This window comes from Ixodes scapularis, unplaced genomic scaffold (assembly GCF_016920785.2).
Source record: "Ixodes scapularis isolate PalLabHiFi unplaced genomic scaffold, ASM1692078v2 PGA_scaffold9__187_contigs__length_104089568, whole genome shotgun sequence".
Classification (NCBI taxonomy): domain Eukaryota; kingdom Metazoa; phylum Arthropoda; class Arachnida; order Ixodida; family Ixodidae; genus Ixodes; species Ixodes scapularis.
This window is the reverse complement of record NW_024609884.1, coordinates 29,451,302-29,477,323: the sequence shown is the minus strand read 5'-3', so window position 1 is coordinate 29,477,323 and position 26,022 is coordinate 29,451,302. Positions and strand designations below refer to the sequence as shown.

The window sequence follows — 26,022 nt, the reverse complement described above, 5'->3', positions numbered from 1 at the left end:
ACTGAAAGTCCACTTCCATGAATAGCTTAAAACTTTACCCAATTCAGTCAGCAATATTATTTTATTGTCCACCTCACTTGCACCTTTGCATTATCATCATAACCCAAAAGTGCAGGCCGTTCACACTTGTTGGTGTTAAACTGGTGGCAGCTGCTAAAACCCGTTTGCTCTATACTGACGTCTAACTCCTGGTTAGCTCAGTTGGTAGACTGCTCCACTGGAAATGGAGAGGTCCCTGGTTCGATAACAGAACCAGGCGGACGTTTTAAGTCCTGGTATGGGCTCCTCGCCTTTTGTGGTGTTGCAACTCTTTCCGAGTTGAATAAATATTATTATTACCTAGCTGTGTTTGGAGATTTGTGTTTGTCTTTTGTGCCCCTGCGCCACGGATTATTATAGTTATTCTTGTCCAGCTCACTGCACCTTTGCATTAACATCAATGTATGCTACTTCCTCGGTCCCAAGTTCAATCTAGAAGACCATAAGTACTGCATTCGAGCTTTCTAATTCAGCCTTTTCCCGTTTACCCAGAGAGCTACTGATGTTTACTCACCAGATGAACTAAATTGGTTAAAAACTTTGGTTTATTAAATGTCAGATGAGTAAGACATGAGCGTGACCCTACACCCACTGCACTTTACCATACTCAATTGGGCTCTGCTTATATGGCAATAGATGGCTTCTTTTCAGTAAATACATATAAAGACCATCCAACAAAATGTTGTTGGTCGCTACAACCTGAGTCAACAAGTATGTTTAACAAAAATGGAAGTGCCGTTTTTCTGATGTTTTCAAGATTTTTGCTTGCTTTCAACTTGCAACATGTTTGTTGTCCACCAATACAGTTTATGGCAGAAAATCGCTGGCTGGTCCTCCCAGAGGAAGGCAGTTGTTTAAGCCTTGGGCTCTAGGCATCCACTCAGCAAGAGCAGTTTAGATTACAGCATATTGCAAACAGTGATGCACATGATTTGGTAGATTGTAGAGATGATGTGCATGGCATAAAAAATGACAGAACTGATCAAATGTATGCAATAAGTGCTAGATAGTTTGCAAGCATTTTTTAAATGCCGAAAAGCATTTTTATTTGAGACAGTACACTTCTTTTCAATCCATGGACATCAGAAAGAGGAAAAAAGAGAAGAGAACAGCTGTATGTAAATGTCTCTTGGAGCTTGAAACATTAGCAAAATACATGTTGCGGTAGAAAAACTGCACACACACTAAAGATGTGCAACAAGTCTAAAAAATATTTTCATCCTTAAGAAAGAAAAAAAATAGAGAAAGCATAATACTATGAGGCAGAGATTTGTCTTTAATGCTACCAGTTGAATGAAAGTAGCAGCATACAAATAGTTGAGTATATTATAAATATACCGTATGCACATCACATGTCCTGCAAGTTGTCCAAACGATATACAGCACAAGTCACCTTGCTGCAGACCAATGTTTCAGCTTCAATCAATAAAGTTTCCTTTATTTATTCATATTTACCTTAATGAGTATACATCATTTTGCCCATGCAAAAAGAGCTCTTCTCCATGAAGTCTCTGCACAGCTCTTATTCATGAAGTCTTTGCAGAGCTCTTATTCATGAAGTCTTTGCAGTAGCTATAGAACATCTAATGAAAGCAAAAATTCTGAATTTTTATGATAAAAATAACTGCATTAGACAAAAGTAAAAAGTCTTTACCCTCATAAGTGGAAAGTTGCAGCCATTCAAAAAGGCAATTGTTAGGTGATGCTAACCAACAAAAATTATAGTGCCCACTATTGTTTTGTTCAATTTTTCTCTTCATCCTAAAAGTTACCATTTTACCATCAGCTACATCCTAGGGCTTATAGGCATAAAACACTTTTTGCTTTGGTACAAATTATCATAACTGGAGTACAAAGTACCAGTTTATGACAAAACTTTTTGAAAAGGCTGCTCAAATAGTGCAGCTAGCAAAAACCACAGTTCAATGCAACACAAATTCCAAGGTTGTGAAGGCTAAAAAAGCTAATACGCGGATGACGTAGTGTGGGTCGTGAAGAAATTGTGAATGCTGCACAGAAGCAAGAAAAGCGTCTCCGACAAACTTTTGATAAACTCTAGCGTGAAAAAAATAGCAGAAGGCTTTTTCCAACACAACTTCATGTTTTAAACTATGACCTAGACTTGATTGCCCCACAATCTTCAGGCTGGTTAATGGGACATATAAAGCTACTCACATGCCTTTCCACTTATTGGTAAGAGAACAATCCGTTACCAAGTGAGATTAAGCTATAAAACTTCCCAAATCAAAACAGTTGTTTAGAGGAAACAAAGCTCGACATCAGCAAGCCTCAATGTCAATAGTAAAAAAAAAATTTCATGTATATACCATATCACCATAAACCCTAAAAAAATTTGTCATGAAAAAACAAAAGTGAAGCTGACAAAGCAAGCATTTCCTTTCTTACATGACATAGAGCTGCAATCCATCCATAGTTGACCATTAGTGAAAACAGGAAAGAAGCACACATCGTTATGAGGACCAAAGCACATATAGGTACTATATGGCAAAATGTTGGCATATATGTTCCACTCACAAACAGTTCACAGCTGCTTCCCCATCTGGGATTCTTTTAAATTCCGTATAACAGGTTTAAAAAGAAAAAAAATCTAGGAAAGATTAGTTTGCAAGAAAAGTCGCTCTTTGAATAGTACATCAAGAATGCAGCATGCAGAGAATTTGTGCATTGCTATCAAGGCAGTGCTTTGCTTTTCTCACCATGAGTGCAGACAAAACTTTTTACAATTACGGTAGGTTTTTCTGACTTGGGCATCCATATTAGTTCAATCAGAAGAGTAGCACCTCTTGTTGTCCAACCTCATATAGTAATGATTTAGAAAAGACATGGTGCAAGGAACTTTCACAGCAAATACAGCGTTAAAAGGGACTTGTTTGTCGTTAAACAGATAGCGAATTGTATGGATCCTTTCACTGCTTACAGATAGACGTGCTTGAACACACCAAAGGTAAATTAAAAATTGATAAAATATCTATAAAAAAATGTGCTCTACATTTTATACATTTAAACTAAAAACCATAATGTAAATACTCTTTTTCTTTTTCTCAATGAAGCCTGTGAACCATGACAACCTTGACAATAAGAGGTCATGAATAGCATTAGCATTTCCACCTGATGTCCTTCAAACTAAGCCAAATGCAGTAAAAGCCTAACTGAGCTTGCACTGCATTTACAGACTAAATAGGCAAAAATACAGCTAAATAGGCACCAACAAAATATGACTAATTGATAAAATCAAGAAACAGTCACAACTGAGTAAATGCAGACCACATAAAAAAGTTGCACATTGTGATCGATCTATAACTAGGGTCCTGCGTTTTCGAGTGTTTTTTTCATCTAACTCTGAGGGAGTTTTTTGGGGCAATTTTTTACCTTAAATATAGAGTATTTTTTACTTTCGTTCATAGATTAAGTGTTTTATGATGTTGAGTGTCGTTAACCTAGGTAAAGAAGAGAGGTCACCAAATTTATTGATACAGAATTTTCATAAACAACATAATGAGAGCCAAGCCTTCCACAAATTGATTAATTTGTCCGAAATAAGTGCACACAGTTAATTAAATATGCTCACCCATCTCGAGACGTGGCCTCTTCAGCTGGATGCGCCAAATGAAATTTCGGTCCTCAACAAAGCGGAGGGCACCTTTCCTTTAGTTGTTCTAACTTGCATGCGGCAAAAGCTCACCGCAGAATAGGTCACCCACTTTGTGGCGGGTCCGAAGAAAAGCTCGCTCGTCTTTTGACAAACCTGGAAAAGCTAACCATGAAGTCAGTTTTTTTTGCAAGGTGGTCGTTATAAATTTAGATCAATAGTGCAACTATATTTACAGACCCCTCACACAGGAGGTATACATTTCAAAGCAGGGCACTCTACTGCAGCTCTCAGTCCACTTCCATGTCGACCTTTTCGCGCTGTTTCCATATTTACTTGTGACATATTTACAATGAAGGCAATATATCAACTTACCTCATTTTTCAATTAGAAGGACTGGGAATTGAGAGTTTACCTTCTTAAACAAGTGGTGAAACGTGAAGATTTGGCATAGTTTATGCAGTGGCTGCTACTAAATGGAAGTTAAATTCAATATACAGTGATGTCTCGTTAATATGGACACGTATTAACGGTGTCCATAGTAACGAGACACGACTGCAGTATAAAAACCTGGGAGCTGCTGAAGCTGCAGCCTATTATTCATGTTAAATTTCACTCAATATATTTTAACTACCGTTCTATGGAAAGTATTTCTCTTTTTTTTTTTTCCGGTAGACTGCTTATGGTGTGCATGAGGTACAAAAATATTTGATAGTGATGTGCAAAATAACTATATGCACATATGACATCCAAACATACTTCTGATGAATTAATGTTTTCAGTCGGGTAAATGCTAGGTTCACAAATTCATAGGCGACTTTTCTCCACATCCACCAAAAGAGTGGCGAGCCTTTCTCTGGTGAGCTTTTCTTCAGTGAGCTTTTCTCTGCCGCCCGACAAAAGTTATGGGCAAGAAAGGCTGCAAATATGTGGAAGGCATCCTAGTGAAACATATTCCTTGGCTTAACAGCATCGACAGAGAAAGTATGAATCACAGATCTCTGTCACCAATGTGGATGGCCAGCAAGGGAAAGTAAGTATGAGTTCAATCTTCAACAAAAGAAGGCCGGACAAAGGCAAATGAATGTCTCGGAAAGAGACTTGTCCAAAAGGAAGGATGAAGTTGAGCGGCTGGGAAGGCCAGACATGTTCGCCTACGGTCATAAAGAGGTTACCCCCTTTTTGTGATAAGGATGCAAAAGGCATTCTTTTGTGACACACACTAAGGAAAAGGCAATTAAAAAAAAAAAAAGAGAATCACAAAAGTTGTTTTAAGATTCTAGGAATAGGTAAAAAACAGTCAGGTTTTTACAAGTGGCAGTCCCCAAGTTCAGTTTTCCGGAGAAAGCCAAATCTGCAATATTTTTACTCGGGAGGGTTTTTCTGCGAATGATCCGAAAATGCAGAACCCTACCTAAAATCGAAGTAAAATCTATGGGTCAAAAAAGGAGTGCACCCTCACTGAAAACCACCTCATTAAGTACCTAAAAGAGCTTACTGAATGCTCCAGTAATAATGGTGGTCACTGCAAGTCTGGTGCTTTAGTTTATGAGATATTAGATGAGTCTGCGCAAGCTCGAAGAGCCCCCATTCTGGAATCGTGTCACGTGACTGTGAGTCACTGCCAGCCGATGGCCTAGTCGAGACCAGCTTCAACTGTCAGCGGCTAACTAAGTAAGAAAGACGTTAGATTAAAAACGGGCTATGAACTCAGACTCCGAGAATTGCTGCCCATGTAGCGACCCAATAAATAACATTAACAACGCTTTGTGCGAGGACCGCAAGAAGCACCCAATGGCAAGCTCATCCACCCCTGGCATTGCAGAGGAGGACAGGGCAGGGTACATCTACATTTCCAACATGCGTCCTCTAGTCCTCTTTGGCTCTGCCCACGTTGTCTTCCAAAGGCTGGCTCCTTTCACTGGGGGTGAAGACATCTTCCCACTGTGTTGATGAGCAAAGGAACTCTCGGAAGTCGTCTGCACCCAACATGACCAACCGTACCATCACAATGCTGCCGCATTCCGAGGTCACGTCACACAGATGTCCTCCCCAGCTCAGCTCAGAAAGTCAGTACTAAATAAACGCCAGCCACTGACCCATTCTTGGCAAGCAGCACCAATAAGATAGAGGGCTTTCATGCAAATTAGACAAACATTTCTGTTCTTGCAGTTCTTTATCATACACTGTCAAAGCATCTTGCTTCGACAGAAGACAGAAGCCTCTTTTGCCAAACTGTGAGTGTAACAAATCAGGCAATGAAAAGACTGAAAGGAGGACATGGCTCTGTTCATTCTCTGTAGAGAGGGGGATCAAACTGTGGTTGAGAGGGGCAATGAAGGAAGGAGCAGGGGCGGATTTAGAGGGTGGGGTCCGGATGTCCTGACCCCCCTCTTGATTTCTGCATGTGTAAAATTTAGGGCGTAAAACGAAGGAGAGGGGGTTCCTAAACATATGGTACGCTGACCATATGTTTAGGAACCTGACCCGCCCCCCTCAGGAAATTCCTGCATCCACCCCTAGGAAGGAGAGAATGTAGGATAGGAAGCAGCTATCGGAAGTGGGAAGAGCGAACTACATGTCTACAAAGATGACATATGCACACTCAAAAATCCCACTAAGCAAAGCTTTCAGCAAGAATCCGACTAGCTGCCTAACATGCAGCGAGTATGCAGCGAGACATAACTGTGGACACAACAAGCTGATTAACTAGCTGCATTAGTCTCAAATGTGAAAAATGCCTAGCACTTTGAGGTAACTAAAGTGTCTTTTAGGGGAGACCCTAAAAGAGGAGATTTAAGAAGAGACCTTGGTTTGGAAAAACAAGAATTTCAAAACAAAAGTGAGTTTTAAGAACATTTTTGTTCTTCATCTCAAGTCACAAACAACATATTTTTTAAGTACTGCACTCAGAAAGTGCACATCTATATAGTTACATAGATTAAAAGTTTTATATCTAAACCGCTTGCAAGCATGCTTTGAAAAGCTTTTCCTGTTTTCTCAGAATTAATTTTGTTTGTCACAACAAAGTTGTGCCTGTGGTATCTTCCGATCTAGAGCTTGATCTGAATACATTTTTCAGGGTTTAATAAAGTGGAAAAGACTTCAATGATTCATTTCTAAATATCAGCGGAAAAAATTCCCTCTTTCTAGAACAATTTAACTTTATGCCAGAAAATTCGAGAATAAACCTAAAATTATATCTACTGTTTGTAGAACATGCTGACATACATTGTTAAACACTTTTTGATTACGGAATTGTAAAAATGTTAGGCAGAAAAATTTGTGATAAAAGTTTAGATTTTCATAAAAACCTTAATTTGTAGATCGGAAAGCAATTTTATGTTTGTGCTTAGCACAGAGTATTATAGTAACAGATGTGAGAATTTAATATAAATTTGATGAGAAATTACAAAAAAAATGTTTAATACCAGGATCTCCCCTTCCCCTTTAAGGGCAACTCCAGCCAAAATTCAAAATGAAATAAATTACTGGTATCGCTGTAGTGACACAAAATACGACCCCAGCCAAAATATTACGTCAGGCGGACGCCGCATTCTCAACTAATGCCGACGATAAAAATGCGACCCGCCGCGAGCCGCTGCTCCTTAGCGGGCGGCCAGCGGGTTGCCGATTGCTAAAGCAACGTTGGGCCGTGACGTCAGGATCATTCTCTTTTTTTCTTCCGGTCTCGAATCAGACTCTTTTTTTTCCTCCTCCGCGCAACGGGTGCGCAACGGGCGGACCCGTTGCGCGGTCGAGCAGTGTAAAGTGTGCTTCTTTGAGGGGAAAAAAGAGAAAGAAAGTGTTCTTTTCACCTTGCTAACGTTCTCTGTTTTCCTCTATCACCCACACCAGCTTTTCCTACCTTTTGAGAAGAAAATGTCTGCCTATATAACTTTCCTTTTTTTTTTTTTTGGAGTGCGGCAAGTTTTTTTTAAAAATATTTTTACAAATTAGATTTACCACCTAGACAAACTTATGTGGTAAATTAGTATCGTAGCTTACGAATTCGGCTTTTACGTGCCTGAAGAAAAAAGAGTGAAAAAACAGATGTGTACAGCTTAGCACGCGTGTGTTCGGGCGCCGTCCTCCGCACCGGAGAGCTTCAAAGCTTTGTGTTTGGGACTGACCCGCAGCACGAAAGCGAGAGGGCCCCCAGTACTGTACGACACTGGCAGCGCGGCGTAGAGCAATGCCGCTCTATCCACGGAGCCCCAATGACAATTTAGGCCTAGCGACAGAGTACGGAAGACCGCACGCACGGCGGCGGCCGCCGAGTACGGCATCAAACGAGTTCACGGGTTTTCCAGTCGCTAGCTTTTTGGGTATACGCACTAACTCTTGCTACATACTGTAGAATACCGCGCATCCGCCCATTCCACATTAAGCGCCCATCCGCAATTTGTAAGATCTGAGAAAATATGCACAGTACATTTATATGTAAAAATGATGACCGGACAAGCGCCCATCCCCCATTTTTTGTGATTATCTCTGAAGTTTGAGTGGATGCTTGCCCGGTATTTTACGGTATGCTGGATAACTACCACATATACAGAATTAAAACAAAATCAGCTTAGCTTCTATCTTTAGATGGCTAGCGCAAGAGAGGTTGGCCAGCGTACTTGTTGAACGAGAACGATCCTGACGTCACGTCCACATAGCGGCTGATTTCCAGTGTTGCCGGGGCCTAGAGCGGCTACTTTCAGTTTTGTCGGCCGCGCCCCAAACAAAACTTTGAGGCGTCGATATCTTTAAAACTATGCACAATAACACAAAAAAAATTACACCTTGTATTTCAGGGACGCTGACTGCACTAAAAAAAGTCATAGTCCCAAAATCGAAAGCATGGACCGGAGTTGCCCTTTAAATAAAATACAATTACTGTGTACTTCTTTCACTCACCCAGAAGTATATATATACGTTATGTTATATAGTTTATGTTTTATAGTATATATTTTTATAGTTTAGATATATGTCAAATATTTATATACAGTCGCCGACCGTTTTTTCGGACTCCGATAATTCGGACTTGTTCGATATTTCGGACCTAAAGGCGGAACCGTGACTTACCTCATAGAAATAGTGTATATTCACGACCAATGTTTCTGACAGCTTGAAGTCCGAAAGTTTGATTATTCGGACAAAATCTTCGCGACCGATCAGCGGAAAACCAAAACACCATCGAGAAGCGGCCATTTTGAATTCTATGTTGGCTGCTAATGGATTGGCTTGGTTTAACAGCGCTACTTGAGCACTCCTGAGTCCTACCGCTAGGTGACGCTATGCTCATAGAGATCATACTGACGTTATGCTCATAGAGATCATACTCTCGCATCAGGGAGATCAATTAAAGGGAGATGATGCGGTACGATATATAGGAGCAGTGATGAAGGAGAAATTTTGGGAACGGGTACATGTGGAAGATAGGAGAACCGAAGGAAGTAGCAGTCCAGCTTGTGACATCGCGGATTTCGGACAAAGAGAATGGGAAAAGGCGGAACGAAGAGTCCCTAGTGGCACGTCGACAGGCACAGATGGGATCCCAATCAAGCTGGTGAAGAATTTGGTCTTAAATCTAAGGCAAAACTAAGGGAGGTAGTGGGCACTATGATAACAAAAGGAAATATCCCAGATAAATGGAGGCTTAGTAGGATGAGTATGATATATAAGGGAAAGGGAGATAAGTCTGATATTAGGAATTATCGTCCCATAACCATGACACCAGTTATTTACAGGTTGGTAATGCAGGTTATAAAGAACAGACTGGAGGAATGGGTAGATTGCGAGGGCATACTGGGCGAGTTACAGAACAGGTTTCGGAAACAAAGAAGGTTGGAGGACAATATATTTTCTCTAACACAGTGTATAGAAATAGCGCAAAAACAAAACAGACCGCTGTGGCAGGCATTTCTGGATATCAAGGGTGCCTATGACAATGTGAACCAAAGGAACCTGTGGGACATAGTGGAGAGCTTAAACCTAGATGAAGGACTAACAGCCCTGTTAAGAAACATTTGCAAAGATAATAAGGTGATTATAACATGGGAAGGAAAGGCGACGGGGAAATTAGAGATAAGACGAGGCCTTAGGCAGGGGTGCCCGTTATTACCTTTGCTGTTTATGCTGTATCTGAGAGGATTGGAGGGTAGACTAGAGAAGAGTGGGCTTGGATTCAACCTTTCGTACAGTAAGCTAGGCCAAAAAATTCAGCAATCGTTACCAGGATTGATGTACGCGGATGATATTGTACTAATGGCTAACAACAGGACAGAGTTAATGAGCATCTGTGGTAAAGGAGAGGAATTAGGTTTAGAATTCAGTAGTGAAAAATCAGCAGTCATGATTTTGAACGATGATGAAGTTGAGAGGCTGAAGATACAGAATATTACAGTTGAGAGCTAGTAGATACAAGTATCTGGGAGTATGGATATGTGATGGTGCAGAATATCTCAATGAGCATGAAAAGTATATAATAGGTAAGGGCAACAGAAATGCAGCTGTAATGAAAAATAGAGCACTTTGGAATTACAACAGGTATGAGGTGGTGAGAGAGATTTGGAAAGGGGTCATGGTGCCTGGTTTGACTTTTGGAAACGCAGTGCTATGCATGAAATCCGAAGTGCATGCAAGACTAGAAACAAAACAGCGCAGAGTAGGTTGGCTGGCTTTGGGGGCACATTGCAAAACGCCAAACCAGGGAGTACAAGGAGACATGGGATGGGCGTCTTTTGAGAGCAGGGAAGCAGTGAGCAAGATAGAATTTGAGGATTGGTTGAGGCAAATGGATGGGGACCAATGGGCACGAAAGGTTTTCAGCTATTTATATATGAGGAGTATAGACACAAAGTGGAGACAGCGCACTAGGAAATTAAGAGGAATAAGAGGAAAGCTTTTAGGCTATAGTGGAGAAACGGAAGAGCAGGTCTCAGTTAAGAAGAAAGTTAAGGCGACAGGAAGGGATCGGTGGCTAGACGGAATGCAGACAAAGACGGCTCTGGAAAGCTATAGATTAAACAAAACAGTTATTGCCGAAGAAAGCATTTATGACAATTCTAGGGGAAGCTCATTGTTGTTTGAGGAGAGGACGGGTGTTCTGCGAACCAGAACATACAAAGCGAAGTACCAGGAAGTGGATACAGTGTGCACTGCTTGTGGAGAGGAGGATGAGAGGGCTGAGCACTTGATACTCTACTGTAAAGGGCTTCACCCTATGCCTACCGAAGACAACATAAATTTAATAAAGTCATTGGGTTTTAGAAACAGCACAGGGTGAGTGAATTTCAAGACTGTAGAGATTACCAAGCAAAGATTAGGTGAATGGTGGCAGAAAGCGAGAGAAAACTAGGTATTTTCTTATTAACTGATGGCAAGGGGATTTCATAGCCCCACTTTCTTTGCAGTGCGGAGTGAATATAGATTTCACATTTAAATATTCTAAGCTTAAATGGTAAAACAAAACGGCTAGGTGGCCTAAGCTACCGCCCGATCCAAAGGGCTCAGCCGGATTCATCCATCCATCCATCCATCATACATCCGCTATGCTAGCCCTTTTTTTCCCATTTAGCTGCACGTCATCATCATCATTATTATTATTATTATCATTTTGCTTTGTTTTTCGTTCCTTTGCGTCGCAAGTCGCCATTTTGCGCTCGCGGATTTGCGCCCCTGATCTCGTTCAAACAACGCTGGTTGGACGTCATGGACCCGTCTGTTGTTCTGCCGCCGCGATCTGTAGTTAAGAAGCGCAGAAAGTACTCGACCATAACGCTAGAAAAAAAGGCAGCGATTCTCAAGCTAACAGGAAGTTGCCTAACGGAAACGGAGGCGTAACCTAAAACAAGGCACGCAGGCGTAACCTAAAACAAGGCACGCAGGCGTAACCTGCAACAAGGCACTATTTACGGTTTTTTTAATCCCACTGGGAAGTGATAAAGGCAAGTTTTTCAATCGGCTGATTTTTCGGACTGCTCTATTATTCGGACATTTTTTCGGTCCCAGCGCAGTCCGAATAATCGATTGGCGACTGTATGTTAAATATGTTGATCATGAAGCAATCTTGACTAAAAGCAGTTCCAAGTCGGAATAATTTAAGCTCACCCAAATAGACTTTCCCTGAGGAGTTTCTGTCCAACTTTTCGAACATTGCCAGAGCAGCTGACTTTGGAAGCTCAAGTAGGATCCACAGCAACTGAGTGAAGTCTTCCAGAATGATCCCACCACCATCTCCAGAAAATGCCTGTAGGGAACATTGCTCTTATATATTGCGAGTTATTGACAACTTCTGCACAAAGAACTGCATTGCATTTCCTCCATAAGCAAAAAAAAGCTAAGAATTATACCTTGAATGCATTTTCTGCCCTATGGGGCTCTGAAGGATGCACGAGCCAGAGAGCCGAGAGGAAACAGCGTAGGTCCATCCTTCCTGTGTTGTCCTGAGATGCGAGAGAAATGCAACTGTAAAGCATGTTTGAGGCACACACAGAGGAGACCATTAGCGAATGTCATCAGGGCATGTACCAGCCTTTCATTTCACATGCAGTAAGTGAGAATTCTGGCTAAACATAGGTTCTAAGCCTCCTTAAAGTTCTCTCAGGCATGGGTCCACATACAAAATATGTACAAATGAAACAAAGCTTCGACCTTCCACTCATGTTGCAGAAGTTCAAGGCAAAGTCAATACAACCTCTTCATAGCCGGTTCTTTAAACATTATCTTTCAAATTATACGACTATGTATTTTTAGTAATACTCACCAAAAAGAAAAGACAGGAACAGAAGGTACAGGTAAATACCTACATGCTGATTACTGTACAGGGCGGTTTTATTAAGCTTTACAGATTTGTTTTAAGAATTATGTGAAAGCTATGCTTATGCAGGTCGCTTATACATCCAGGGGGACATAGAAGAGGGGGCTAATCATAACAATCAGTCGGCTAATTAAGTAAAACTTCTTAATTTTTAATTAGTGAAAATAGACATATGGTTCCAATTATAAATTTGTTGAGCATCATCGAAATTCACTAAATCAACTCTTTTTAAGAAAGATATAAGGCAGGTGCAGCATTTTATGGTGTTCCGTAAAAATGCTCAATTTTAATGAGTTTTTAAGTTTCGGTTTCTTATCGGAGCGCATCTCTGCACCCGCGGTTCTCGCCCATTGCTCCCCAATGGCCAAGACGTGCAACACATCTGTGCCATACTTCCCTCCATCCTATGATGAAGGCAAGGCGGTGGCTTTGCGACGCGACCACCGGGGAGCAGGACTGTGGGCGCAGATGCCCTCCAATAAGATACCAAAACCAAGGAACGTGTCCAAACTGAGCGTTTTTTCAGAACACCGCAAAATGCTGCCCCTGCCTTATATCTTTCTAAAAAGAGTTCATTTAGTGGTTTTTGATGACGCTCAGCAAGTTTCCAATTGGAACCATATGTCTATTTTCACTAATTAAAAAGTTAATTAACAAATTATACGCAGTTAGCCGATTGATCATTACCATAAGCCCTCTATATTATGTCCCCCTGGTTGTTTAACTCACCACAAACCGCATAACTGTGGCTTTCACGGCTCTTTTTAAACAAATCTCTACAGCTTAAAAAAAGACGCCCTGTATAAAATAACCAATAAAATTCGCATTGCACATTGAGGCTGGCTAGGCCAAAGTTGGTCCCAAGCTAAGTCACATGCTAGAAAAATGCAAAAGTGGGTTCAATAACTGCCAACCTAGTTATTGACAATCTCGTCTGGGGACAGGACAGTTTAGTTCATCCTGATACTGTACCAGGTATACTGCACCAGGTCTACCCATTAATCATTCCAATCAGAGCTCAGTGTTCTGATGACCCCGCACGCTCTAGTCTCCTCCACTCCCCCAGTTTCTTGGGGCATTGTGCATAGTGTCCTGCGTCGTATCTATTGCATATTGTCAGCATCAGTTCTATCATTCTCAGTAGTTTTCTGCCCTTTAGGAACACGCCAAACATCCTATGCCCTTTGATTTATGCCTGGTGAGTTTTCTGGGTCCCTATTATTGTGTAATGTCATAGTTTTTAGCTAAATACTAGATTTAAAGATAAAGTAGTATCTATTCAACCACCTTACATTCTTCTTTTTTAAATTTCTACTCAAACTTTCAATTTTGTATTTAATATTTGCATATTTAGGATTATTTATATAGTTTGTCCCAATTTATATTCACTTCTTTTTTTTCCCGGCCCTCCAGAGAGCAACAGATTCCTGATCCAAACCTATTAGCGAAAAAGTTTGGAGACCCCTGGTCTAGAAAATACAGGTATTGCAGTTGAAATAAAAACCTCTTTGTGCAATGCTGAATCAGCAGTAATTGTTGAGCAAAGTTAAAAAAAACAAAAAAACTTTCAGTTTTTTTATTTTGGTAAAGAAGAAAACCAGCGAAGCTGTACTATGGTAGGACGATCTCAAGGACGACTTCTTGGACGACCTTCAGGACGCCCCCTAGAGGACGACATCTAGAACGACCTCAAGGACGACTTCTAAAACGACCTCGAGGACGACCTCAAGGACAACATCTAGGACGACCTCAAGGACGACGTCTAGGACAACCTTAAAGGACAACTCTGCTCAATTCCAAAAAATTTAGGCTTACATGTGATTCCATTTCACAAAGCACTACTAAACAGCTCTACGTCTTCGGATTCGCGAAATGTGGAATAATATTTGTGTAATCTTAATTTAAACATCAGCTGGTACCGAAACTTTGGTTGCGTCAGGCAACATCGGTCTCGTGTCATCAGAGTCATGGCCACGTCAAGTCGAACCAAGTGGTCTTGTGACGTTCGTGGGGCGCGAGGTACAGGACATGCGACGCGGGCAGGTCGCTTCACATGGCGTGGACGGTGATGGCCGGGGGGAGAGGGGGGAAGGGGAGAAGACGAAAGAGGAGAGGGGGAGCGGAGAAACAGCAAGATAAGCGTGCAGGGCAGCGCAAACTAGCGCATCCGCTTTACGGTGATCACGTGGACACCGTTGAGCCAACACCGGGAGGAGAAACTCATGACGTCATCGTTCAATTTCGCTCCGAGAAGTAAAATCAAACAAAACGTGAGAATGACGTAGTCATGCCTCTGACGTGGTTCAACGTTGGCCGCTCCAACTCAGTCGCATTGACTGCGCTGACGATTGCGCCTCACGTCGCACGCTAGAGTTGGTAGATTTCAGCGACTTGGCTCATTTGAAAGTTTGCTGGCCAGTTTATTAAATATATAAATGGAATTAGATTGTAATATATTTGACATGGGGGTCTTCCTATATGATACTGAAGAGGGCTGCATAATTTTCTAAATATCAAAAATGAAGCGGAGTTGCCCTTTAAGGATGATGTCTGGGCCGACCTCAAGGACGACTTCTAGGACAACCTCGAGGACAACCTCGAGGACTATGTGTTGGACGACGCCTAGAGAAATTCAGCCTTTTCACTCTGGTGAAAACCAGAGTTGAAAGGCTGGAAAGGTTGCCGCCATCGCTCATAGATGGCTGTAGCTGTCAAAGTTTTGTGTCGACGTTTATTTGGTGACGGACACGAAACTGGGGAAACTAGCCCTTAACAGCTCCGCTGTAAAAACAGTAAACATTCTCATGGCAGTGAAATCTAACTGTACAAATTACTCACAATGTCAATCACTTCGAAAAAGTTGCGAGCAAAGCGATCTGAGGGGATGCCCATCAAGTTTGAGAACTCTGAAAATGTCACTTGGAGGTTCTCTTTCATTTTGATGGCTGCTTTCAACTTTAAGATCTCGCTGTCAAAGTCCCTGAATTGTATTCTGCAACAAGAGCAAGAACAAACCACACTAATTACCAGACCAGATCACCTATTACGAATTCAGAGATACAAAATAATTTCACTTACTGGATTTATGCAGGATGTTTCACAAAATGCCAGTCAGAATTTTACTGTGAAAACTATGCACCGCACAGAAAAGAAGTTAATAACATGCTGGTTTCTGCTAAAGGGCATATTTACGGGAAGTGCAGAGCATTCGAACTAATAGACTACTTCCATAAAGCCCTGCATGCAACACGGCGCGCGTTGCACTCTGGGAACTAGTTGGCCAGGGGGTAGGGTGGCATGGTTTCGGTTTCGATCGACACGTCGACAAGAGATGGTTTTCTGGACCCGAGAGCGTCATTTGTGCTCTCTAAACTAACCTAAATGGTCAGGCCTCGAAGCTTTAGCACAAGCCTGAGACGTATAGCTTGTCTTAACACATGCTTGTTGTATTTTTGTACTTGAGCCTTCCTGTTAGCGTTCCAATCGAGGTATGTGGACGAGCCAGTGCTGGGAATCTCGACGCTGCGAAGCTGGGGGATCTTGCTTGTGTACGAATCAACAAGCTGTAGCAACCAATAAGTATACGTATACATCAAGCTCGCGCTTTTACATTAGTGCTGTTGATCGGGTCCCTATCATTTCGTCGAAACTCGTTTCGTGGAATTACGTTTCGTGGACAACTTTTCGTGGACACACGTTTCATGGACACACGTTTCGTCGACACTGTGACGTTTCGTCGACAATCGTTTCGTCGACAGCACCACCGTAAAATGTTTCGTCGACAAACTTTTTTTTTTTTTTTTTTTGCTGTTTTGAAAGGAATGCCGGAAACTTAAGGTACATGCGGTTGTAACAGATGACAAAGACGATGCCTAGCGCAGTTGCTCTCCAAGGTGAGCAACTGCGCTATCCTCTCGCTCTCATCCGTGTCGCATAGAATAAGCAAGAGCGCGCAGGACTTCGCGCGCGGCCTATTTGGATATTTGCATGTTCCGATGCCCGTTTATGGAAACGAAAGTTACTGTAAGAAGAAAAGTGGTGGAGAAAAATATGCGTAGGCGCAAAACGAAACTTCGATCCAAAGGTGGGTTGCGGAAAAGGGCGTAAACACTGATTTTTTTTCTTCATATTGGTTATTTTGAAACAAAAATACAGCTTGCAGTCTTTTATTGAAACATTACAACCCTAATATTTCACTTGAAATTAAGCATGCTCATTACCCTCAATTATTCAAAAGGAAAAGTGATGCAGTGTTTTACTGGCTACTGCGACTTATACGCGAAAAAACTGTTAAGTCGCACTCGTTTCATCGTCATTTATCCTTAAGGGCCGTTTAAAAAGAACATTACATAAGGGGGCTGTAAACAATGTCAGATAAAAATAAATAACAAAAGCACGAAAACCAATAACACTCGCACTACCGCGAGCACGCTGCCCGCGAGTAAACCTAAAAAAAGCTACATTGCAATGCAAAAACAGAAAAACACGAGAATCGGTTACATATAAATAAGACATTACATCAAGTTTAGTCTTATTACACAAAGTAAACCTTAGTTGATATCAAATGTGCAACTTAATGCATTATATAGCTTTTCTCGAGCAGCCGCCACATGCAAGGCCTTGGAGGCGGTAGTACCACTAGACGAGATCTGTCGGCAGCAGCTGACTGGTCCTCACACGCAACATTCAAGTGCTCTTTTATCGATGCCAGCCGACAGATACCTGGGGCAAGTTCGTGACCCAGCTCTTTGCATAAGGAAGGAGCGGCTTTCAAATCTCATGTTCTTTGGTCACATATTCGTTTATGTGCATGCAAAATTTTAGTACAGACATAACATACGTAGAACTATAGTGCTATTTAATATCCAGAAGCTAAATATGCTAAAGTCTAAAAATCGTATGCGGTCTGGTAAGTACAGTACGTTGAATACCCGGTGTTTTGAGGAGAAAACAACCGTGTTTCATCACCGTAAAAGTAAACTACGCGTAGCCGAATGCTCAGTTTCTTTCAAAGTTTATTGCTTGCGGCTAAGACCAGACGCCAATTAGCTTAAAAAAACAATTTATGCAATTTTCAACGGTAGAAAGGCTGTGTGCACCGCAAACAGGCCTCGTTTTTTCATTCACAATTTTTTAAGAGCTTCAGTGTTTTGACGTGTGGACTATCTATGCTATGTTCAGGTGGCTCTTGAGGATTCTACCAAAATATGCGACGCGCGGAAAGATACACTTGCTCTGGAAACGATCCTGCCACTTTTTTCGAAACAGTCGGAGTGCCGGCGGCCAGCCCGCGAAGGGTTGCATTCGATGACGTGCAGACACCTCGATCACGTATGCTGCCGAAAGCGTAGCCCTCAAGAGCAGCGCATAATGTTGAATATGTTAAGAATCTAACTTGAGAAAGGAGAGTGGTCGAGAACAAAACTTCCCGGCTTTGACAACGCTTCCCCAAAGGTTCGGGCAAAGACACGAGCGAAACCATACAAATCGTAAGTTCCGAAATCAGTGCGATCGGTGCACCCCCCCCCCCAATCCTAAAAAAAATAAAAAAAAGAATTGCGATAGTTTAAGTCGGTGAGGCAAGATGGCTGCGCACTAGTTCGCCATACTTGGCCCAGTCGGCCATCTTTCATCCATCCATCCATCCAACACAAGGCCGCGCGCCGCGCGGTCTTGTGTTGGATGGTCGCGAGGAGGTGCAGCTGGCGGAGCCAGGAGCTGGGAGAGCGAGCTGTCGACGAAACGTAGCAACATCTGTCGATGAAACGAGCCGGTGCTCGTTTCCACGAAACGATCTGTCGATGAAACATTGCAGTGTCGACGAAACGATTTGTCCATGAAACGTCGTTCGACGAACTGATTGCCACCGCTGTTGATCAGGAAGTTTGTTTGTTTCGTGCGTCCATAGATGAAATATTACTTTTTGCAATTGCTGTATTTCTTAATATGCCTGAGTATGCGAGGTAAAACTCGGAGGCGCCATTGAAAAGCTCAATTTTGACACACTTCTTATCTCTTATCTGTACTGACCCGCAGCACTGCACGAAGTGAAGTCCCCACCCGCTTGCATTCTATTAATATTCAACATCGCGTATGCACATAAAGTTATCCTGCAATCATATAGGCAAATTCGTCCATACAGACCGTTTTGAAAAAGCAAAAGTCGAGTACTTGTGTGAAGAATGTCGCACCGTTCCCCCGAAGTGCGCCGGACGGGCATGAACCCCCATGCGCACTATAGGGGTTCATGCCCGTCCGGCGCACGGTGCGACATTCTTCACACAAGTGCTCGAACGAATTCAAAGCGCGTTTGACGGTTGCTAATGGCCATAATATTTGTTTTGTGTTTGTTTTTTTCCTGCCTGAGTATGCCGAGATAATTTCAGACACACCTTTCAGGCGCAGATCTTGGGCGTCAGTAAAAGCTCGTCCAAAAAGGCTTAGCGAGGAGTAGGGGACGCTTGTTAGGGCCTCCGTCGTAGCTAGCCGATCTCAGCGTTTGCGGGAAGTTAATCTTCTACCAGCATAAAATTCGAGTGGGAGATATATGATGACACGCGGAAGACATCATAGTAACTTTTGTGCAGTAGTGAGGTCGAATTTATTGCGTTTCCTTAAAAGTTCATGCGTAAACGCTGGGCTCAACTTTGATACCATGTGAGGATGCGGCTTTCTTTTCGCCCAATGAAGTAACAAGAAACGGACGTCCGGCAAACAAAATACGTATAACGCTCCAGATGAACAAATTTCAGTTCTAGTTCAGTGGTACTAGACGTAATTATTGAAATTGAGCTCAAACATGCACTCGTAGGGTGAGGTGACTAAGCCACGTCTTACTACGTCGCATACGCACGCACAGTATCCGGTGTTTCGGGAACCAAGGAAAGTGCCCCGGTCTTAGTTTTGTATCGCTCGAGAATGAGTGTATTGTACATTTGTGAAAAGTCAGATAATCGAAAACGCAAGCAGCGCGTTCGGTCGCGGCGTGATAGCATGAGGCGAAGCTGCTCCGTCGAAACCGAAACTGAGTGGCCAACTAGTTCCCAGAGTGCACTGCGTGGTATTTCGCCGCGATGGGGCACGTCGGTTTTGGAAGTAGTCCATTAGGGCGTTGATCAATTGATAAAGATAAAGGTACAGCTTCATTTAGAAACTTGCTGGCCATCATCAAAAATCATTAAATCAGCCCACTTCAAAAATAATGTAAGGCATCCCCAAAAAATACTCAATTTTGGGAAGTCCTCAGGTTTTGGTTAGCTATCAGCCAGTACACATCTTTATGCCAGTGGCCCTGTGCTCAGTGGCTTTTAGGTGCTGCTAATTGGAAAACGAGACCACTTGAGCACACCTCAATTAAGTGTCCTTTTTAGGACAAAGAAAAAAAAAAATTATCTTACTTAACGTCACTGATTTAGTGGTTATTGTGATGCCTAGCAAGTTCCCTATTGGAACTAGTGTGTTATTAATTAGAAATTATTACTAATAATTATTAATTAAAAGTGAATTATGCAAAAATAATTTAAAAGCTAATGATCACAAACACCACATACCTACTTCACGAGATATGTACAGTCGGCTGCAAAAGTTAGTGGGGCATGGGGGCGCCAACCGAAATGACTGGTTGCACCTTTCGAAGGCGTGCGACCGCTTTCAAGACTTGCACGTCAAGAATGCGCTTATTTTTCTTTTTGAAGTCACGTCTTTTCCACTTGCTTCCTTCCGACGTGCACAAGATAACCGGGACCGGCGCAAGGTGCCGCTGTGCGAGTTGTCATGCAGCGCGTCTGCCTCAGCCAACGTGATGGGCAACAGTGCTCGGATGCTTCAGATAAAGTTTCGCGGCACCTTGCGCTAGTCCGTTATCTCGTGCGCGTCGGACGAAAGCAACGAAAGCGAGCGAAAAACAAACAAACATGTCTGCAAACACGCTAGAAAGCGCATCAACAAAGCGCGAGTCTTGAGAGCAGGAGGTGCAGCCAGTCATTTCGGCTGGCACTCCCGTGCCCAGCAAACATTTGCTGCAGACTGTACACCGTCAGCAACTAATAGTACCAATTTTGACTGGCCTTCCATGAAACACCTTTTAAGTACATTAATTGGACTGTACATTTTCACAATAGTATGTAACAAGCTGTACTGTGAACAGCAATGTTTACCAAGAACGTTCTGTCATATGCCAAAATTCCCGAGTGCCAGAGGTATCTGAAGCGTAAAGGTGCACTGACACCCCAAAGGTCGTATTTTTTTTTTATTGTCTAAAACAATGCAAGTTGTAGTCATAGACACGCAAAAAAATACCGCATCGCAAAAAACAATTTTCCCACGCACGTGCGCGCAATTTTTTTTTGCCGTTTTTTTCTCCCGCTCTTCACCTCCTCGCTTCTATTTAATTTGTGACGTCAAAAATCATTAAATTTAGAAGCTTTGTAGGCGACATTTCTATAATATTTATTAACGGCCATCGCAAAACATGTTTATTAGCCAGTGTTGCGGAGTTGCCACTCCGGAGTTGGAATGATTCCCCCGGAATCATTCCGCATTTTCGCGACGCCGGAATGGAATGGGGATTGGAATGGTGGCAACGTTCAGGGGAATGGAATGGGAATGGAATTAGATGCCTTTTGCCCGGAATGGAATGGGAATGGAATGGGCCAGGTTCTTTATATTTTATTTATTTCTTTATTTATTTTTTACGTTCAGCTATACCGAGCCAGTAAGGGAGTCGGTTGTTCAGAAATAAAATGAGCGGGAAACTGCGAACCCGCGTAAGGCCCTAGCAGACTTATGCGCAAAAGAAAAAACAAATGCAATACAAAAAACAAGCGTCAAAGCAACGAACAGGGGGGGGAGGGGGGGCCGCAGTGGCGCCTTTCACCAGTGAAGTTCAACACATCCGAATGCATCTGCGCCTGTAATATTGCACGGCTGGTACATCATCAGCCGACGTGAACGGGACCTGCTGCTCTGGTGATCCGATACCCAGGAAGGAGGCCAGACGTGGCCTCGCTGTGCGGACCCAGACTTCGTACACTTTCGACTCATCTTGAGCGCGCTGTTTCTCGAAGAGCTAGCACCTGTGCCGGCTATCTCAGGTTGCAATCCAAGGGGTCCCTGTTTGAATGATGCTAGGCGAAACGTGAAGACTGCCATTCATGCGTTGGAGGCGGAGAGTCGGCAGGAAGGACCGTCACAACAGGGATGCCACCGTATCGATTTTTCAACCGTAACAGGAGATAATACATGTGCTTCAGGATGGTTCAGTTAGTCCACTTTTCTCGAAAATTCCAAATGCAACTGCCTGCATGGTCTTCAACGAGGTCAGATACAACGAAAGTATGTATTGTCCTTTCATACAGCAGCGTGGGTAAAGTTTCATGTTCAAGGCAACACCTACAGATTCAAGAATACTGGTTCATCCCACCGTGACGTAATGCAGTGCTGACAGGGGCGCCCTTGTTGGACAGGGAAGTGGCGATTTTTTGACGGAATTTATTTTAGAGGTCGAAGTCTTTTCGCATCACTAGTCAGTCAGACAGGATGCTAGGGAAGGGACCGCAGTCAATCCTTGATGGAACATTTTTTTAACCCATTTAGGACTCTTCGTCCGGAAGCACTACCTTCAAGGCAAAGTGCCAAGCCTGCGGAAAAGTAATTCGGGACCAAAAAAAAAACAGAAACTTCCACTTCAAACTTAAAGCCTCATCTCATTTGGCGTCTCAAAGAAATTTGAAAAATGTATTGTATTATCAGTATTTATATTTCTGCCCTCCCTAAAATGTATTCTTGTATTTGTATTTCCAAAGAATTTTTGCCTCTTTTTAAAATGTATTTCCGATATGCATCACGGTACATTTTTATAGATATATTTGAGACTTGAGTATCAGTATCTTAGCCACTATTTTCATCTATCCCAATATTTGTATTTCCAAATACATTTCTGAATATTTCTGCCCAACCCTGCAACGTAATGCAGCTGTCAAGTGACACTTTTAACGTTTAGGAATTGGAGGAATGGAATGGAGCGACTCAGCCATTCCAGGAGTGGGAATGGGCCCAGTGTCCCCATTCCTAGGAGTTGAAAGGAATGGAATTATCGAAAACTCTCATTCCCCGGAATGGAATTGGAATGGAATGGGGGTGCCCATTCCGCAACACTGTTATTAACGCAAATGCGAACGCACTACGGCCCTTCTTAATAAAATACCAAAAAACAGTGTCCGGTGTGATCTCGCCTCCTGGATTTGTGTCCTCCCTCAGAAAACATGCCGTCTGGGCAGGCGGCACCGCTCACACGGTATAAAACCGGCTTTTTCCGGTTCGCCGGCGCCCTTATCTCTCGCTCCTCACTTCCTTGCTTCGGGTCGCGGTGGGAAGAGCGGTTTGGAGCACGGAGTCGTGAAAGAAAGTCGACTCGCAGGACTCCGCAATATTTGACGTCAACGCACCAGCGCGGAAACTTCGAATTCGGCATTCGGAAATTGTTCTTTTACTTCACAAATACTGAATTCCCAAGTTTTAAATTTTGAGGGTAATGTCTCGGAACCATTTTCAATCGTTTCGGATAATAATAATAAAAAAATATGATTTTGATGTATCAGTGCCCCTTTAACAATACTGCCACAAATATAAAATAAAAACCTAGCGCTAAAACAGTGCTTTCTTGTTTGTGCATGCTATCTGCAGATTTATTTGATACAAATGTAGAAAAATAATAAATAAAACATTAACCTGCATAGCTGTGTTCGTTGCTGGAGAGGCATGTGCTGAAAGCAAGCTTCCACAAAATTTCAACAATGTACATCTTGCACCATCAAAATAGTCAGTCTTGGCAGACAATACATGGAAGATCTCTCCAAGCATGTGCCTAGTAACAATGAGTACCTTATATTTACCAATCTTTTCTTGGCTTACATTTATGTTTATCCGATGGGACACCTTTGAGCCTTGGCATGCAAACGGCTACTCAAGGTCAGTAAATTCTTGTCCGATATCATTCCATTAGGAAAAGGGCAGAATGGGTTGATAATAAGAAGTGCTAACTGTTTGGAAGGATTCTGGTCCATCTCAGTTCTCCTAACACCAAAGATCTGCCACAGCCAAAATAAGGAAGGGGTGGACATATTTAAAAAACACACAGCCTAACTTGGTAATATTTTCCAAGGTGATGAAGATGTCTTACCTGTTCTTTTTGACAAGCCTCTGAAGGCGGGTGCATGTAACAGTTCTTTCGTGTACATCATCTTCTATGTTTGCTTGTTTCAAGTCGTCGTAAGAGTATGACGATACTGGAAGTTGCAGTGCTCTAGAAAACAAATTGTCAAGTTTTCCTAAAAAAAGTCTGCTCGTGCAAAAAAAAAAAGTTGAAAATGACAGATAAGCATGATACTAAGAAAACTACATGCCACCAAACCACTCCTTTACTATGAAGGAACCTTCAAAACTCACTTTGCCATAAGACGTCGCACATTTTCAGCAAACAATTTGGGATCTTTCTTTTCCTCGCTGCTTGGAATGTATACTGGCATGTACTGCGCAAAACAAAAACAGTACATCAATATTTCTGAACAGCTGCTTCTACCACTCCAAAGAAAAATTAAGATTAGAGATTGGGGGTTCATGTGCCAAACTATGGTAGCGTAGGGCAGCTGGCACACCTCAGCAAAGGGCTGAGGAGTAAATTAGACAACAGGAATCTTTGTAACGTGCATCCAAAATCTGTTCCACAGCACTTCCGCTGCTAACAAGCCTTGGTCAGAGTAGAAGCAGTGATCACTTGCCTCGATTTCCATATTTGTGCGCAGCTGGCACAAGGTAAGCCACAGAGTCTGAAAGCTAAAAGGATGAGATATGATAATTAAAATTTACTTAATCTGAATTTATACCTCACATTTTGTGCAACTGATATACTACTTGAAGTTTATTAAACAAACTTTCAGAAGACTTACGCAGTGGGTCCATCCCAAGTCCACGTCAACGTGTTCTGAAGGGAAAAAAAAAAAAAAAATCCGTAAAGAGTGTTAACAGGTTTTGCAACTCTATATTACTTATTTATCTAGTAAGAGGGTGACAACGTACAACCTAGATGCAATAAAATAAATTTCCCATCCCAATCTTAGTCAATTATAAAAAATTTACACCTGAATCAATCTTGCAGTGAAAGCACTAGTAAATTGATTTTCCTGCACAAAGTTCTGCCCCTTCACCGGTTACATGTATTGTAAATAACCTCCAGGTTGCGTGACTCAATTTCATTTCCCTAGAAGTTAGAGCAGACGGTCACGTCCATGCCAGTGTAATAAAAATTGACAGTTCATGCCAGTGTAATAAAAGTAGACAATGTATTGACTATTGATAGCCAAAAATTTCCATTGGATTTCACAGAGGGCTACAGACGGCTGAGTTGTGTTGCAATGCTGGCACCTCGACAATACCCAAATAAAAGACACACGGGGATATTAACTTTCCGGAAGACAAATAGATTTGCAGCTACCAGCACATATTTCTAAAATCTACTTTCACTGCTTAATGTTTTGACCAGCAGAGGCTGTTAATTTAGTTGCATCTGCAAACAGGTGAGAGAGGTACAGAGCGCGACACTGTTAGCAGAAACAAGCGATCGCCGGTTCTTCCAGTTTTTCTTTTTGAAACCAAGCGATGTCATCCAAGCTATTATTGCTACGGAAAAAGCTCATTTAGTTCTATTATGTAAGCGACAACATTTCGTGCTCGCTAATACTATTTAGAAGTAAAATGCGAAAATGCACCGATGTCGTGTTCGCGCTAACAGTGTCGCGATGTGTACAGTCCATTAGCTGAAACCAATAATGAAGAGGTCATATCATGTTTACTATTCTTAGAAAATCATCACGTGTGGCTTTAGTAAAAGTAAAAGACAACATAATAAAAGGCATTAGAAGACTGAATAACTTGCCAAACAAGTTCAAGGTGTCGAGAATTCTTTCAGAAAGAAGAAATTTCATCTGTTTCAATGAATGGACATACCACATGAAAAAGCATTTTTAATTTGATGACAAATTTACTACTTTGAATTTCAACTTGGCCTTCTTCCAGACAAACTTTTTTTAAAGTTTCCTGCACATAAAAAAAAAGGTTTGGCCATTATAACTTTTGTTTTTCATGCTTCTCTTTACCATTTAAAGATTGTAAGGCATCCTAGTCAGTACATGAGCTGTATGGTGATAATTTGTTGTCTCTAAAAAATGTGTGCAGTTATAATATAAACTTAATTACTCAGCCACGGAGTATATAGCCTATCATATGTACACGTCTTCCAAGGAATAGACCATTTGCAGTATTCCCAAGAGCCCTGGCCCGCACTCGAGGAATCATGGGAACGGTGTTCCCTCAGCTCCCTAGTGATCGCTAATTTTCGACCAACTCCGTGGTTACACAGTTTTTGAGCGTAATTCGGAGTCATCCTGAACAAGCGCCTGATATACCCCAAGGACCTGTCATATCACTTTTAAAAGTGCTCGTCAATGTCAGCATTTTTGATACTGCGCATGCGATCCACCTTTCAACCTGGTGAGCTGCAGAAAACTCT

General features: G+C 42.2%; 1 protein-coding gene across 2 annotated transcripts in view; it reads right to left on the bottom strand.

Moving 5' to 3' along the window:
• Positions 1–1,042: 1,042 nt before the first annotated feature.
• The window catches only part of LOC8042424 (lysophosphatidylcholine acyltransferase 1), a 56,827-nt gene continuing 31,847 nt past the window's right edge, over positions 1,043–26,022 (bottom strand). For both annotated transcript variants that reach the window (XM_029969971.4, XM_029969970.4), the window contains exons 7-14: positions 24,404–24,438; positions 24,236–24,290; positions 23,904–23,986; positions 23,638–23,760; positions 15,297–15,450; positions 11,992–12,084; positions 11,750–11,888; positions 1,043–5,628 (exon numbers count right to left, since the gene is read on the bottom strand). In XM_029969971.4, the coding sequence (XP_029825831.2) occupies positions 5,519–5,628; positions 11,750–11,888; positions 11,992–12,084; positions 15,297–15,450; positions 23,638–23,760; positions 23,904–23,986; positions 24,236–24,290; positions 24,404–24,438 (792 nt within the window). In that variant the 3' untranslated portion in view covers positions 1,043–5,518. The remainder of the gene's footprint in view (positions 5,629–11,749; positions 11,889–11,991; positions 12,085–15,296; positions 15,451–23,637; positions 23,761–23,903; positions 23,987–24,235; positions 24,291–24,403; positions 24,439–26,022) is intronic.